General features: G+C 31.6%; 2 protein-coding genes across 5 annotated transcripts; one reads left to right on the plus strand and one right to left on the minus strand.

Moving 5' to 3' along the window:
- Positions 1-5981: 5981 nt before the first annotated feature.
- LOC108326571 (uncharacterized) lies at positions 5982-9580 on the plus strand. Its single transcript, XM_017560142.2, has 4 exons — positions 5982-6330; positions 7587-8208; positions 8677-8959; positions 9307-9580. The coding sequence occupies exons 1-4, from the start codon at positions 6219-6221 to the stop codon at positions 9355-9357; spliced, it is 1068 nt and encodes a 355-aa protein (XP_017415631.1). The 5' UTR covers positions 5982-6218; the 3' UTR covers positions 9358-9580.
- Positions 9581-11920: 2340 nt separating this feature from the next.
- On the minus strand, positions 11921-14351 carry LOC108324967 (transcription factor MYBC1). 4 transcript variants are annotated; one of them, XR_008248090.1, is made up of 3 exons: positions 13501-14351; positions 13103-13212; positions 11921-12324 (listed from the first exon to the last, which is right to left on the minus strand). XR_008248090.1 is itself a non-coding variant. In XM_052875505.1 (2 exons), the coding sequence occupies exon 1, from the start codon at positions 14203-14205 to the stop codon at positions 13525-13527; it is 681 nt and encodes a 226-aa protein (XP_052731465.1). In that variant the 5' UTR covers positions 14206-14351; the 3' UTR covers positions 12580-13212; positions 13501-13524. The 4 variants fall into 4 exon arrangements, 2 of the variants coding, with proteins under 2 accessions (XP_052731465.1, XP_052731464.1); XR_008248089.1 differs by lacking the exon at positions 11921-12324 and adding an exon at positions 12580-12873 and having other exon boundaries at positions 13103-14350; XM_052875505.1 differs by lacking the exon at positions 11921-12324 and having other exon boundaries at positions 12580-13212.
- Positions 14352-15983: the final 1632 nt, after the last annotated feature.

Here is a 15983-nt window from a genome sequence, read left to right on the forward strand (position 1 = left end):
ATTAATATATTATGGCTTAAAGAAAATGGCCTTTGATGGTTTGGTTTATAGAGAGATAGAGGATGATGTTTTTTGGTTTTTTTCTAGTGACAAGGGCTGTGAAGTGAGAGTCTTGGATATAAGGAAAGCATAATGTAAAAGTGGTTGTGGTGTTTGGTTTGGTTGAGTTGAAGTACTTTGAGGAATCTATACACGTGAAACCAATCTTCTAACACCATTTTGTCGAAATTAGTATTGATCACTAATTTCACTAGAACTCATAATAATAACTTGTATTCTTTTATTGCAGTCATTTTTTAAATTGTCTTAATCAATTGTATTTCCACCAATTAATGCCATGACACATCGAGCTCGAATATTTTGTGGAGGCAGAATAAGTTTCACTTTGTTAAAAAAGAATGGCTTAATTTTCAACACCAAGAGGGGGGTGGATTGGTGAAATACAAAAACAATGTTTTCTTTAAATCTTTTTCGCAAAGTAGATGACTTTAAAAACTTTCTTGAAACACAAAGAAAAAGATTTTTAAGTGCAGCGGAAATAAAGTTGATTAAACGCAGTACATAGTCGATTAAGTAAAAGTGTAGGGATAGAAAAATCAAACACTGCTTTTTATACTGGTTCGGCCAAGCCTACATCCAGTGTCCTTCCTCACCAGGAAGCAAATGCACTATAATGATCAAAGTTTTTACAACAAGGCTTTTATAGAGACCTCCACGTAAAAAATATAAAACATCTCTCTAACCCTCTAATCAAAATATAGGCATACAACACACAAAGACCAGCAGCAAGATGTCCCCTCTCCTGCCGTCTTCAACCCTTTGAGAAACCCCTCAAAGTCCAGAACGCAACACATCCTCTTCCTATAGTCACAACAGGGCAACATCATCAATCTTCACAAGATTGAATTCCTGATCACCAAAACAGACACCTTCAGTGCAAATTTGATCAGACACTAAAAGCACACAATCCTTACTCTTCAAGCTATCTCCAAAGATGAACACCACGGTCTTCTTTAAGAGTTCTTGGAGCTTTTCCCAAAGCTGTAAGATAACACTAATATGAAAATTATCACACAATTCGTTAGATTCTCAAAACTATTTACAGAATTCAAATTTGCGTCAATATATAGTTTTTCACAATTTTGACGCTTTTCAGTCGACTTTGCCACTAATGAAGTTGAATACAGTCATGACAGTTATAACAATTAGTAGCAGTCATAATAATTAATTGATTACGCAATTAATGCAGTTGTTTCACAATTAATGCTTGGCCAAACATTTAAAAATATAGTCGTTAGACACTTTAAGACAAGCATTAACAGAATTTCAAAACATAACAAACTTAGTCGAATGGCTTGCACACATAGTGGACTTTGTAACAGTTAAAAACATAGTTTTGAAAAACTTTCTCTTCAAAAATTCTCACAGCACACTTTGAAAAAGTTTGTGCAAAGCCACGAGTTTTAATCGACTTACTTCATAATGAAGTCGACTTAAAACTGTTGTTTTGCTGCATAATTTAAGTTCAACTAAAGTGCATGTGATTTTTCTTTTCTAAAACAATTTTCATGCAATCACAGATTAAATCTCATATATAACATAGTGAATTTCAATGATCAACACAATACAAACATGTTCTCGTATAATCATAATCATGAAAGTAATCAACATGTAACACATAAACACATGTGTTATTAATTATGTGTTGTCATCATCAAAAACCAGAAGCTCTGAAATTATAGGTTCAACTAAACCAATACTCCCCCTATCAACAATCTCAACACACTTGACCTTTAACGAGTGGAACAATATGAGTATATCCATTCCCCTATAGTGTAACAATTATATGTAACTCATCTATTGAATAGAAGAACACTTATGGAATTCATGGAATTTTTAATGTATAAGCCTTTATTGTGTCGCCTATCATGTTTCTCACGTATGATTATTGTGTTATTGATTGTTTATTTCCAAACAATCTTCGACCAAATCATTTTGTATATTATTTTTTGATGTTTTTCAACCGCTCAATTTTGAGTGATCTCAAAATTAACATTTATATAATAATTTCAAAGCCTTTTGGCTAAAGTAGTATATAAGATAATAAAGTGTTTAAGAGTAATAAAACAATTACTTTGAAAGAGAATATTTTATTTATAAAATGCGTCTCATTATGACTTTGCTTGGAAGAAGCTTCCATAAGGGCAAAAATCAAGCTAAGGAAAAAAAATACATCATTATTATCCAATATTCAATTGTAGTACATTACCATACGACTAATGGTTTGAGAATAATTTTACCCAAGCCCTACAGTGGACGTCAAATATTCTTAACGGATTTGATCAAGATGTCTCTAAGGTTGATTATGAGGCTTTTAAGAGCTAAGTTATTGCTTCCTGTGATGACATACCTTTAAGTTTTGAAGGAAACAAAAAAGGAAGATTAATCTGCAAAAGGTTCTCTGATACTCAAGTCAATAAGATAGGATATGTAGTAAAACAATAATAAATAAGAGATATGAATATGAGTGTTTAGTCTCATAGTTGAGTATCAACCATTAAGTATTGTATATGAGTCTTTATGTCTTATGGTGGGATATTATATTTATAAGCTTCCAATATTAGGAGTGAATAGATAGATATATTAAACAAATTTTGTTACTTGAATAATAATATATTATATCTTGGAAATGTTGGATATTCAATTATGATATAATACCTTATAATATCATAATATCTTAGAGATACAATAAAATATAAAAATAAGTTATTATATCATAAAATATTAATTGTATATATATTAGAGATATTTCATAATATCATGAGGATATGTACACATAAACATAATACACATACACATACATGATTTTTTAAAATTGTCTTAATTAGGTTATACATTGTAAAATGAATATTCTAATTGTCTCTCTCGCTAATTCAACTTCCATTATGGGATAGGTATTGGAGCAATGGCACATCAAATTTCTTCAACAACCACATTAGTAAAATCATCATGCACTACCACATGGTGCATGATTGATCCTCTTAAAATCATTTCCCCAATAATTTTTAGAAGAGGAAAACCTTTATGACAATAATGTGTGTTTCCACCTTTTGTATGTCTTCATTGACACAAACTATCTTTTGTGCAAACACAACCATAAGTAGAACTACATTTTGCTGAAATGCATTCTACTACTAAAAGAAGTTTGTGGACTTTTATCATTGGTAAAACTAACACTTCAACTAATTAATAACTTGTGCATTTATTTTACCAATTAATTGTGGTATCAACCTTTCCATCAAGTTTGCAACTAGTTGATCCATTATTTCTTGACTCATAGATCCTTTAGAAAGGTTAAGGCATGGGCGAATTATCATAGTAGAGAGGGTGTCACGACCCCATTTTTTAAATATATATATATATATATATATATATATATATATATATATATATATATGTGTGTGTGTGTGTGTGTGTGTGTGTGTGTGTGTGTGTGTATTGGGAATTTATGGGAATTAAATCACGTAGATTTTTATTTTACAAAGCATAACATGTAAGAACCGAGATTTTGGAGTGGACAGGTGTATGCAAATAATGAGACCGAGTAATTTATATTAAAATAATACTAATATATAAATTGAAGATTTAAAAGCTTTGTCTCATTTTCTGATACAACTATCTCTCTCCAAAACTTCTACTCTCTTCTTTCTCCTCCTTTTCTCTAGAATTTCTTCATCTCAGTTCATCTTTTCAACATTATGGTCGTACCTAAGCAATCCTGGTGTCTATAGCTTCCCTTTCCACCGATCAATTTTGTGTTTAAAGTTGGTAAGTTTCGTTCTCTTTGATTTCTGTTGGTTTCTTCAAATTCTGGCACATGAAAGAGCATCTCTGTTTGCATGTGTTCAACAGTCTTTCTTTTCTCTTTCTAACTTCATCTTGGTCCTTTGAGTGGTCTCTTATCATCAATCGGCAAACTATAGGTATTCTTAGGATTTTCTGGTGTTGAGAGCAAAATTTCTAAAGTTGTTGAGTTGTTCGGTTCGGCTAAGAGGTAAGAGAAGCTAGTTAATTTAATTGGTTGGTGTGTTGTTGAACTGTACTGTTGTGTAATGCTGTTTGGAAGTTTGCATGGGTATGTAATTGAGTGCTCGTGTGAATTGTATAGTTGTATGAGATGATATAACTTGTGACCGTGTAAAACTATTCTGCTTTGAGTGGCTGGTGTTGTTCTTGAGTGTGTTTAAGGAAGTGGAGTAGCAAAAGTGGGGAATTGGGGTTAGGTGTTAAATTGTTCACTGGGGAGAACTTAGATGAGTTGTTTAGGACTTGTTAGAATCCCTAAGACCCTCAAACCATGCCAAAAACCAGTAGAATTGAATTTGAGTCCTTAGGTTGATGATTATACAGTTTTGGATCATGAATCTGGTAGCAAACCCTTTTGAAAGTGTTTATAAAGGTTTAGACACCCTTGGAATAATGTAAATTGGTATATGATTAAGGTATGGGGAATTAGAAGTTGGGAAAAATATTCAGTTTTGGTAAAGTTAGGAGTTGTTCATAATTCTGCAGATATTTGTGCAGAATTATGCAGAATGTGGAACATTCGTTGTTGATCGTTCGGTCGTGTTCAGGTACTCAGTCATTAACTGGGTTCGACTTCTTTAAAGTCTTACTAGTTCATGACCGTTCGATATTAGGTGTGGGTGGTCTTTCTCTTGTGTTCGGTCTTAACTGAGTTCTATTTTTGTGGAGTTTTCAGTTAATGACCGAACGGTCTTGCACTAGTACTCGGTTCGTATTGATGTTCGATTCTAACTGCATTCGTTTAGTTTGTGTTTTTTTTTAAATATCTGGGAGTTGAAACGGATATCCAACTGGTATTTGTGGGTTGTAAAAAATCTGCAGGTTTTTTATACGAGTATCCAATGATGGGGCGCGTAGCGAATTATACATCTGAAGTATTGTCCGCTTAAACTCCCAATCAAGTCTACAAATAATGATTAGTTATCTGCAATGAAGGGCTTAAGGAACAATTCATCTAAAAACCTCAAGGAGTATTTAAATTGTCTTAAGTTATGACTCTTAAGCGATGTGAGACTATTAAGTGTAATATGAGTAAGATTGTGTGTACATTCTAGTGTAATACCATATGTATTTATAGGATTTTTGGATTGTTTGAATTTGTTATAAGAAACGATAATATCAACAAATATAACAACTTATCACATATATATGATAATTAATAAAAAAATAACAATTATATAATATCTTGTCTAATATACCAAACATTTTATAAATATATGATATTAAGAAATATCATGAACTAATTAAATCATAGAGATTTAATCATATATTAACATTATTTATATGAATAAATATATCTCAAAACATCTCTCTCTTACTTTACATTAGTAAAATTGAATGCAATTGTATTTATTGAACTAGATAGGTATAATATATATTTTATCAATCAAATTTTAAAAAAAAGTACAACAATTACAAAATATATTTCACAAAATCAAAATAAATCACTTATCATCTTAAACAGAAATATCATACTAAATTTAATCATTAATTGATTTGAACAAAATATATATTTATTGTAACAATCTTATATATTATATAATTTTACGAATTAATACTTTTTTAAAATTTAGGTAGAAAAAAAGAACCAATACCTCGATTCACGCCGTGTATAGCAGGAATCTTTTTATAAAATAAAATATAGGATATAGGATAAGATACACAAAACTAAAATAACATATTTGCATTAGATAATAGATAGATTTGTGTAAAAAGAAAAAGAAAAAAAGAAGAAAAAGATAACATATTTTTTTAATGATTTTGTTTTTGACACCCACAACACCAACCCTAGTAATGGAGATTTTGCCCTGTCCGTGATTTTATTTCTATCTCTGTCATTTTCACATCGAAGATTTGCGTAACTTTATATATATATATATTTTCCGTTGTTTTCATCTAAAATTTCTCTTTCTCTCCTTATTGCTGGAGAGAGAAACAGAGAGAGGTGGAGAAAAACCCAAGAGCCTCTTTTTCCCTATCTCTTCTCTATGTCAGGCCACAAGCACAACTCCTTCACGTTTTCTTCTTCCTTCTGACTAATATCAGAAGGAAACCCAAAAAAAGGCAGAACCTTCTAGAAGCCGCCGTTTTCTTTTATCTCTCTCAGTCACAAGAGGTTTCTTCTTGACGCCATGGATTCCTCCTTTATCTCAAACGCCGACGTTTCTGCTTTCAAAGATAAGGAGTCAATGGTTGACCCTTTCTTGGTTGAGGCGCTTCAGAACCCTCGTCATCGTGTCACCAGTCAGTGCTCTCTCCCTCTTTTTCTCTCAATTTTTAATTTCGGAACCTTTTTTTTGTCGTTTGTGAATTTCTTTTGCTTGAGTTCTTTGTTCGCTATTTTTATTTCTCTGCTCTGTTTAATGGGTACGCATCAAAATTATAGCTTGAAGTGAATTTGTTTTTTTTATCTTTAATTTGGATAGATATGACCCAATTTTTATCAATTTTGTTCTTAATTTAGAGTTAGGGTTGTGGGTAGGTTTTGTTGCGTCAGATCTGGGATGATTGGGATTACCTTAGAAATTTCGAATCTGAATATGATGTTCAATTATGAGGAGTTGGTATGGGAATGAGACGTACAGACTCCTAGGTTGTTGAATTGTACCCGTTTATGTTAGAGAAAAAATGGTTTATGATAATAGAGCATGATGGTATAATTCCATTCCCATGAAGTAGTATAAGGCTTCGTTGTTGATGTATTATGTGCCTATGCTCTGTACAGATAACTGCATAATCCGAAGAAGATGTATGTAGTCAAATATGTGTGGCTTCATGTAAATATTGTTGGATTGATTTGGGATGATCGTAAAAGAAGCTGTAAATTCTGAGGTTATTGAAGTCAATTTTAGTGTAGAACTAGCATGCATATAATTTGAGCTTTTAGGAAGATAGTACCCACCATGGACCAATTAATTGTAGCACTTCTCCTACCTATCAAAGGTTTAATCTTGTGTAGAAATAGGGTTTAAGTGACATGATACTGCAATTGGTTGTAATAATCTTGCTTTCAATAATTTAGACAGCATAGTGTTATAATTTGAAACTGTTAACTTCCATCTTAATATCATAATAATTCAACACTTGTAGTGAAGTCTGAAGCCTACAAAAATGTAAAATGCCAAGGGCCACAAATTCTGAAAATAGTGTATCTCTTGCTTTTCATTGGCGTCCATGATATTTGTGGTCATGATTGTTCCTAAATGAACCGAGCCTGAGATTGAGTTGTTTCCCTTGTACTGTAAGTATGTAACTGGGTAGCCTAATTTGGTTGGTAGAGGACGATTGGATTGGTACATAGGAGAATTAATGAAAAGTATAGGGGTTTTCTTTTGATCGTGTGTTGTCGTCATTCTTTTTGTCATGACTATAATTTCCCGCACTAATATCTTTTTCTTGCTATCTTTTGAGTTATTTGTTTTTAGTTTTCATCCAATATGTAATTGTACATCTTGACATTTTCCTTTTTCATTACCTACTATTTTGTTTCACTGCCGTAGTTTTGAGAATGGAGCTGGATATCCAAAGATTCCTGAATAATGCTGATCAGCAGCATTTTGAATTTCAACATTTCCCTTCTTCATATCTCAGACTGGCTGCACATCGTGTTGCTCAACACTATGGCATGCAAACAATGGTTCAAGATAATGGTTTAGATGGTCAGGTAACCAGGATTATGGTCAGAAAGTTAGCTGAAAGCAGGTATCCTGTGGTCCGCTTGTCTGAAATACCTGCTAAACAGTTGGAAAATGATAAACCTGAGCAGATAAAAATTGCCATAAGGCCAAGGCCAAATGGAACCAGTTTAAATGAATCCAATGAAGTTGGAAAGAAAAACAATCTTCTTAGAAGTGTGGAAGAGAGGAAGGAGGAATACGATCGGGCACGAGCACGCATTTTTAGTAGCTCCAGAGGTTGTGATTCAGATGATAATCAGTCCCAGGCTTCAACAGAAGAGAAAAATTTTCTTACAGGCAAAGAAGAGAGTGAAACTAGCAAGTCCCCTGTGGTTGATTCTGAAAAGTGGGCTACCGGTAGGGATATTAATTCTACTCGAGTTGCCATATTCAGAGATAGGGAAAAGGACCGTAGTGATCCAGATTATGATCGTAACTATGGAAGGTTTGTTCTATGAATGCACTGTGTTATTTGATTTTTTGAGAGTTGTGTTAGCAATATATGGAGAAATTGCACATATGGTTTTTCGCCTTTTGCTTCTATTATGTGCATACTCAAAAATATGAACCTGTATTGCATTTATGTATCAGTGTCAACAGTTAGAACCACACCACTAAGTTTTTCAGACATTTTATTGTAATATTTGGTAGTGTGCGGCAGTTTTGCGTTGCAGTTGAAGCCCATATGAAACCTAATATTCAGTCGTGCTTAAACATTATGGAAATTGGGGCACTTTTCAACTTGCCTGCTTTTTTCTCTCTATTTTTGTCCCCTCAGAAGATTTTCATGTTTTTAACTCAGCTGCTCCCTTTTCAACTTTCTACCGAATTTTTACTCGGCTGGTTATTTTAGTTGATTATTAACTTTTATTGTGAAGTTTGTTTATCATATTGTATCTCAATACCAATGCAGGTATGCCAGGAGTATCCCACCTTCTTCCCTTAATTTGATACCTTTTAATTTGCAACAAGTTCAACCTCCATTCACGCATTATGACGCTGCTTTTAATCAACTGAGTCAGATGCCACCAAATCAAGCTTCGATTGGCTATGGACCTCCTTCAAGTCCTATGATGAACCCTTTTGGTGTCACGGGACTGAATCAGGCATCTAGTGATGTTGCTTACCTGCAGTGGCCAAGTGCTTCAATGATGTATGCACATTCATATGACCAATTTAGACATGCTATTTTCCAGGTAATCTGCAGCAAATAATTTTTGTTTTGCTGTTGAATGTGAACAATGGTGTTTAGTTCCTATTATTTGAACATTAAAAACATTAAATACCATAAACGACACTGTATGATTATCTTATAAATTTTTTTCTCTTTGTTACATACTGCTTATAGATTTTGCATTGTTTGACTGGTTTATTCATTAAACTTCTACTAATCAAATTGTTTTTGGGAGGAAGGTGAATGAAATAGATGTACATTCAGGCAAGGATAATAAAATTATTTCATTAAGAGGGTTGTCACATTTTGTTTCCTTTTGATTGTAGAATAGTGATTGTGTTATCTAATTGTTTTTTTGCTGCTTTGCAGGCTCCATTCGGTCAACGCCCATTGAGCTTTGATTATTCACAAAATTACTAGATGATGACGTTTAGGGGGCAGTTTTCCTTTTGGCTGCAGTTATTTTAGCTGTTGAGTTTCAGAGTTAGATACAATTTTTCTGCACTGTTATAGAACCCATGTTCCTATTTTAGGTTTTCCATTTTTATGGTATGTGGTACTCTTCTAGTGACAGTTTTATATACTGAACTGTAGTGAAATACTGTTTTTTCAAGTATATGAAAAATTATATCTTGTTACACTATCTCATGGCATCCATGGTTTAAATGTGGATGTAATTAGGTAATCTGTCTTCACTTTGAACTATAGTAACTCTTTTCAGTATTATTTAGTTTTAATAATTTATAAAAAAATAATAATTAAATCAATGTTAATATGAAATTGAAATTCAATGAATTGTTAAGTATTTTAAATTTAAAAAAAAAAAGTGAAAGATAAACATTTTTTTAAAGTTTATTACACATTAATGTTAATTTCTTAAAACAGATAATAATTATCGAAAACAAACAAATAATTTACCTCAATTATTAATGAAATTTAAATAAAATTGATCAAATCAAAATTGTAAAAATAAAATATGCCATATTTTGTTGTACTGAATAAATTATTTATCTAAGGTAAAAAAAATTGTTTATATTATCATTATTAATGATATTTTTTTTATCCAAAATAAAAAGATTCTATCATCATCATTATTGATGATATTAATATTTTTTTTTAATTTTCTTTGTTTATGGTGAAAATTGAATGTATATTAAAATGTAATAACATAATTTTTTAATTTCTATTTGACTAATCTAATATATAAGACGGTATTTTAAATTAATTACAATATAAATATATATATATATATATATATATATATATATATATATATATATAAATAACAAGATGATAAAGATATTATTTTTGAAGGAAGTCAAATAGCATCTAAAAGTTTCATTATTTTTAGATGAAACATTAAGATTTTATAAATAATATGGAAGATATACTGATAATCTTATAAACTTATATTATAATATATTATCATATATGAATTTGATAATGTGTGAATTTTAATAGAGATGTATTTTTATATAAGATTTCGAAGAGAATAAAACTAAAATTTGAGAAGCTAATGCTTATCTCATTCTCTTTATGAATTCTTCAATATTTCAACACAAGACAAATCAAGTTTTCATTGGCTAAATGAGTACATGGGAAGTTCAAATATACATGTAAAAAGTAAATTAGTAAAAAATCCCACGAGCAGATATTGAGATAAAAAAAATTACAAATTGACCAAATTTATTATAATAGTGTGTAACATAATCATTTTAGCCCTTAAGAGCATAATTATTAAAAAAATATTTGATTAAGAAAAAAATAATACAATTTCATCCTTCTTTTAAAGAGATTTTATAAAGTTAACGTCGATGTTTATGTGTTATTTGAAGTTGAACAGTATTTTTTACTTTTCACAAATTCTGTTATATCACGAATGTCATTTTCAATTTAATCTTTTACTATCATTTCACACTTTTTATTGTTTATCTTAACTTTATGCCAAGTTCATCATTTAAAATTTAAATACTTTTAATATTAAAGGTAAGTTTTAAAATATGCTTTTAAATGTCATAAGAATTTAAAACATAAGTTCCAAAAGTTTTAATATTTTGATAACATATAAGTTAATAAGTTGATTTAGATATAAAATTTAATTTTAAATCTTAAAAAATATTATTAGTAATGTCTTGATTTTAATGAATGATGGATAAATATTCATAAATTAGTTCAATAGTTACACGAGCAAATACATATGCAAATTTTGCAGCTACATTTAAATATACAACGATGTAGTTAGATACACAACATACAACTTTAATATGTTCTATATAAGAGTTTTAAATTCTAACTTTAGTAGAACAAAATACGATATTTTTTCAACTGTCAAATGAAATGAGAACCTAAACGAATAACTTATTGACTCTTAAGACTAACACACTTTAGACTACAAGTATTAAATTTGAAATGATAAACTTGATATAAAACTTGATGACACAAAAGAAAAGATGAATCATAAATTGTACGAAAGGAAGGTAAAATATATGAGCAATAAGAAAAAAAATGATAATATCTTTGTTAATATTTTATATGCAATTAAGTGGTTAAATTTAAAATAAATAATTTATAGTAATACAATTATTGAAAAATAAAAAATAATCATTTTAAGCTATCACATGTCATGTGTACAACTTGACTTGTGATGTAAAGAGGCAATGAACATATAGATGAAGACAATAACTTAAACAAATATCTTCTAATAAAAGAACAAAATTGAATAATGTTCTTGTCGTGTTAGGGAATTAAATTGATTGTCATAGACTTTTTAAGGACTAATTTAATCAAGAAAAAAAAGTTATAAGAAAAAAAGTATATAAGGTGATATATGATGTAATGAAAGAAGAGATACGAAAAAAAAGAGAGTAAATGATTGTAATTTTCACAAGACATTTTAACTAGGGTCAACAATAGAATACATATTCAAACATGTTATGTAATAAAGCAGACAACAAATTATTTATAAGCCATTGATTTCACATGACCATTTAATGTTGAAGCTATAAGTCATTTTCTATATAGATATTAAAACATAAGGAGCATGACATGATTACTGAAACTCTGAAAAATTAGACAGAGAACTCAAGAAGAAGAAAAGAGTGGCGTTGCAGATGCAGCTACCATGTTACTGAGCAACTAGACATTCATGTTGCATAAAATAAATTATAAGAGCCAAAACTTTAGTCTTTGTAAGTTCTTTGACAATCCTATTGTTCCATTTGATTTAGTGAGTCAATCACAATTTCATATGCCAACTAAGTGATGCCAAAACTCCAACTATATTGAACATGACTGCTTCTTCAGTTACTCAAACGCAAGAATATTATGCTTTCTGATACCAGCACTGTGTTTTACTGCATCTCAGTATGTGTCAACGAATGTATCTTACTGTTATTCAGAACACAAAAAAGAAAGTTAATACAAACAAATGGTTAGAACATCAGAAAATTGACCATCAAATTAAATAATTGAAATCACTAAGAAAAGAATCACTACAGGAACCTAAGTAGATGAGCAAATCTGGTTGTCTAACAAAACAAGATATTTATGACTAGGAAAAGATGAACTGATTTTTTTTTCAAGCATGGTAAAGCTAGAAATTTATGAAAACTAGTGCTCTTGTCTTCAAATAACTAGGAAAAATTAAACCAACAAGGAAATATAAACTGGCTTTTAATCAGCTTTCCATTACACATTTAATTCTTCTACAGAGCCAAACAATATACAATTCTAACAAGAAACAGGGAAGAAAGCACATTCGGTATCTAACAATGGGCCAATTTGATTAGCTTCCTTCGATATCTAACCAGCACAAAGCACACTTCACTTATTACTATCTTCAGCCTCCTAAATAGAAAACTTGTTCCTGCCAATGCTGATATAAAACTTCACAATTGGTAACACCGTAGAATCTAGATAGCTTTGAGTGCAGCCGATCTGCTGGACAAAGCAACATATACAAAACTACTGATCCACACAAAAAATGAATAACAAAACATGATTTCTCCAACAACGTAACTAATTACAAATAGCTAGCCATTGTCTATAGGAAGGTCGTCACAGCTGGATGTACAATGAATTCAAAATTCCCATGATTACAACACACTCGTTTATGCAACCTAAGCCTGACCAATTGATACATCTCTTAAAAAACAGAGTTACCTACTTAGACACTAGCCGAGGTTTCAAAATGCCTTCTCGTCAAGATCGTAATCATTGCAGACAGAAGCAGCCTCAATTGCGGTTGCAAAGAGTTCGAAAGCTTTCAGATTGAGCCTGAAATTGTGGTCACAGACAGTTCTTAAAATCCTTGACCCTGACCAAACCTAAAATACACCATCAAACATTACTTTCACGGGGCGGAACACAGTACAAACAAAGATAATACCTATGAACAACAATGAAAAAAACCATCGTTATCATCAAAAACAGTAAGCAACAGCAATCTCAGTCACAACTTTTTGAAGTTAACCACTATTGTAACTGCATCAACCACATTTGTCTGCAACTTTTTACAACATAAAAAAACGCTAATAAATCACAACCCCACCCATAATTTAAAACCTTGCCATCACCCATCGATCACATTCAATCATCTCCAGCTGGAAACAAAGTAAGAACCTTCCTCCCTCCCGACTCCACATCCTCCACGTAACCCGGCACCGAAGCTCCCATCCTCGACAGAACGGGGAGTTCAAAGTGCGCATTCCGTGGCGAGCCAAAATGAGCAGGCACCGCCATGTGCTGGTGGTGGTGGTGATTGCGGTGCTGCTGCAACCCCGGCACAAAGGGCAGGTAATGGTCAGAGGCCGGGCGGGTAGCGGGGTGCAGGAAGTGCGGCGGCACAGGCGAGCTGGCGAATAGGTGGTCCGTGGCGGAGTCGGCGGCGGAACCTCCGGCCAAACCCTGCATGCGCTTCAAGTAGAGGCGGTATTTCTGGAGGTGGCTGGCGACGTTTTCCCGGGTCAAACCGTCGACGCTCATGAGCTGCATTATGGTCTTGGGAACGGCGTTCTTGATCCCCAAGTGGGCGACGGCATCGACGAAGCGCTTGTGGAGCTGTGGGGTCCACACGAGTCTGGGCCGCTTGAGTGTTCGCGCCGGTTCGTCCTCGGCGGCGGAAGGTGGCTGAAGTGGAAATTGGTGGTGGGAAGAGTTTGTTATGTCAAAAGCTACGGCAAGATGAGGGCTTATTAGGGTTTGGGATAAGGGCATGAGTTCCTCCGGTGAAGGTAACTCTTCGAACCAATTTGATTCTTCTTCTCTCATTCTTTCTTTTTTTCTTGTTCTTCTTCTTCCTAATCAATTTTGAATTTTTCTGATGAAATTGGAGAGAGGTTCGAGGTGGATCTTGTTTTCTTCTTTTCAGCTTTTCATTCTGTCTTGTTATTTTCTCCTTCCTATTGTTAGGCCTTTTAAGGAAGAATAACATCATACTATCATACTTTCATAATCAATCAAAAATTTATATCATTATTTCTTTTTTCGTCTTTTACATTTATTATAATTCCTTTCATGTATAAAATGTTCATATATCCTTTTTAATATAATAAAACATTTATTTAATACAACAACTTCAATTTTATTTATTTTGTCTCAATTATGTTAATAATTATTATAATTAAATAGGTTTTTACTAATTGGTACTTTAATCATTAGTAAACTTTTTCAAATAAAATTAATGTAGTTAAAATTTTTTTACTAATATTTTATTTTGTTTTGCAATTTTTTATATTAATCACTGGAAAGTTTCGCATTTATTAAATAAGGTATTTAAAAAAATTTCAAAATATGAAAAAAAATAAACATAAAAAGATGTACATGTTTTAAATATTCAATATATACAAAATTTAATAAAAATTCAATTAAAAATATTTAAATTTTCAATAAATTTGAAACTTAATTAATTTTTTTATAATTATAGATGAATAATATGTTATAAAAAATTCAATTAAAAATATTTAAATTTTCAATAAATTTGAAACTTAATTAATTTGTTATAATTATAGATGAATAATATGTTATAAAAACATGTTTTTTTTTTGTCAAATGATTTTGTCGCCTTTTGTAAATATTGGTATTTGCTAATATATTTTCTTTATAACAAACCTATCAGTGGAAATGGATTTCACCTAGATAGATGATAATGAATAAGGTAAAGAATAGTGTTTATTTATCACCGATAAAAAAACTCATTTATTATTTGTTTTATTACTTACTGAATATTTATTTAAAAAATACTTATGAGTATTTTAAAATATATAACTATTTGTAAATATTCTAAAAAATATTTAATATATTTTTAAAATAAAATCATAAAAAATATAAAATATAATAGACTTAATACCCCTGATCCCTATTTTCGTTAAGTGTGTAAGATTTGGTTCCTGTTTTTTTTTTCAATGTTGTCCTAAAAAATGTAAAATATGGTCATTTTTGCAAACGTCGTTTAAATCGTTAATGGCAGACAGTCCAGGTGTGTACAATTGTGTTGAGATGACATTTAACTACCCGCGTGGATTTCCTACAGGCAAAGTGAGGTGAATTTTTTGTTTTTTGAAAGTGTATTTCTGATATTTAATGAAACCCATCACTCTCCTTCTCTCTCCTATACTAACCAAACCCCAATCATTTGGTCTCTTCTGCTTCAGCTTCTCTAACTCGATTCCACCACCTCAAACACCGCCAAAATGCTCCCTCAATCGCCACAACCCAAGTCTACCCCAAAAGTTATGGTGGCTACTCCATAGATCTCAACTTTGGAACCCCACCCCAAACCTCCCCCTTCATTCTTGACATAGGAAGTAGCCGCATCTGGTTCCCCTACACTCCTTGCTACATCTGCTTCCACTATCTCTTCCCAAACATTGACCCCATCAAAAAATTCCTCCACCGCCAAACGCCTCGGTTGCAAAACCCCAAAAACTAAGATTAAAAGCCTTTGAATGCACATTTTTTAAATGTTTTGATATTTGGGTATTGGTCTAACACTTTGCCTAGAAGTTCCAAAACAAGAACTCGGTTTTGTGAGGACCCTGATGATTTTT

The sequence above is a fragment of the Vigna angularis genome, chromosome 3 (assembly GCF_016808095.1).
Source record: "Vigna angularis cultivar LongXiaoDou No.4 chromosome 3, ASM1680809v1, whole genome shotgun sequence".
NCBI classification, from domain to species: Eukaryota; Viridiplantae; Streptophyta; class Magnoliopsida; order Fabales; family Fabaceae; genus Vigna; species Vigna angularis.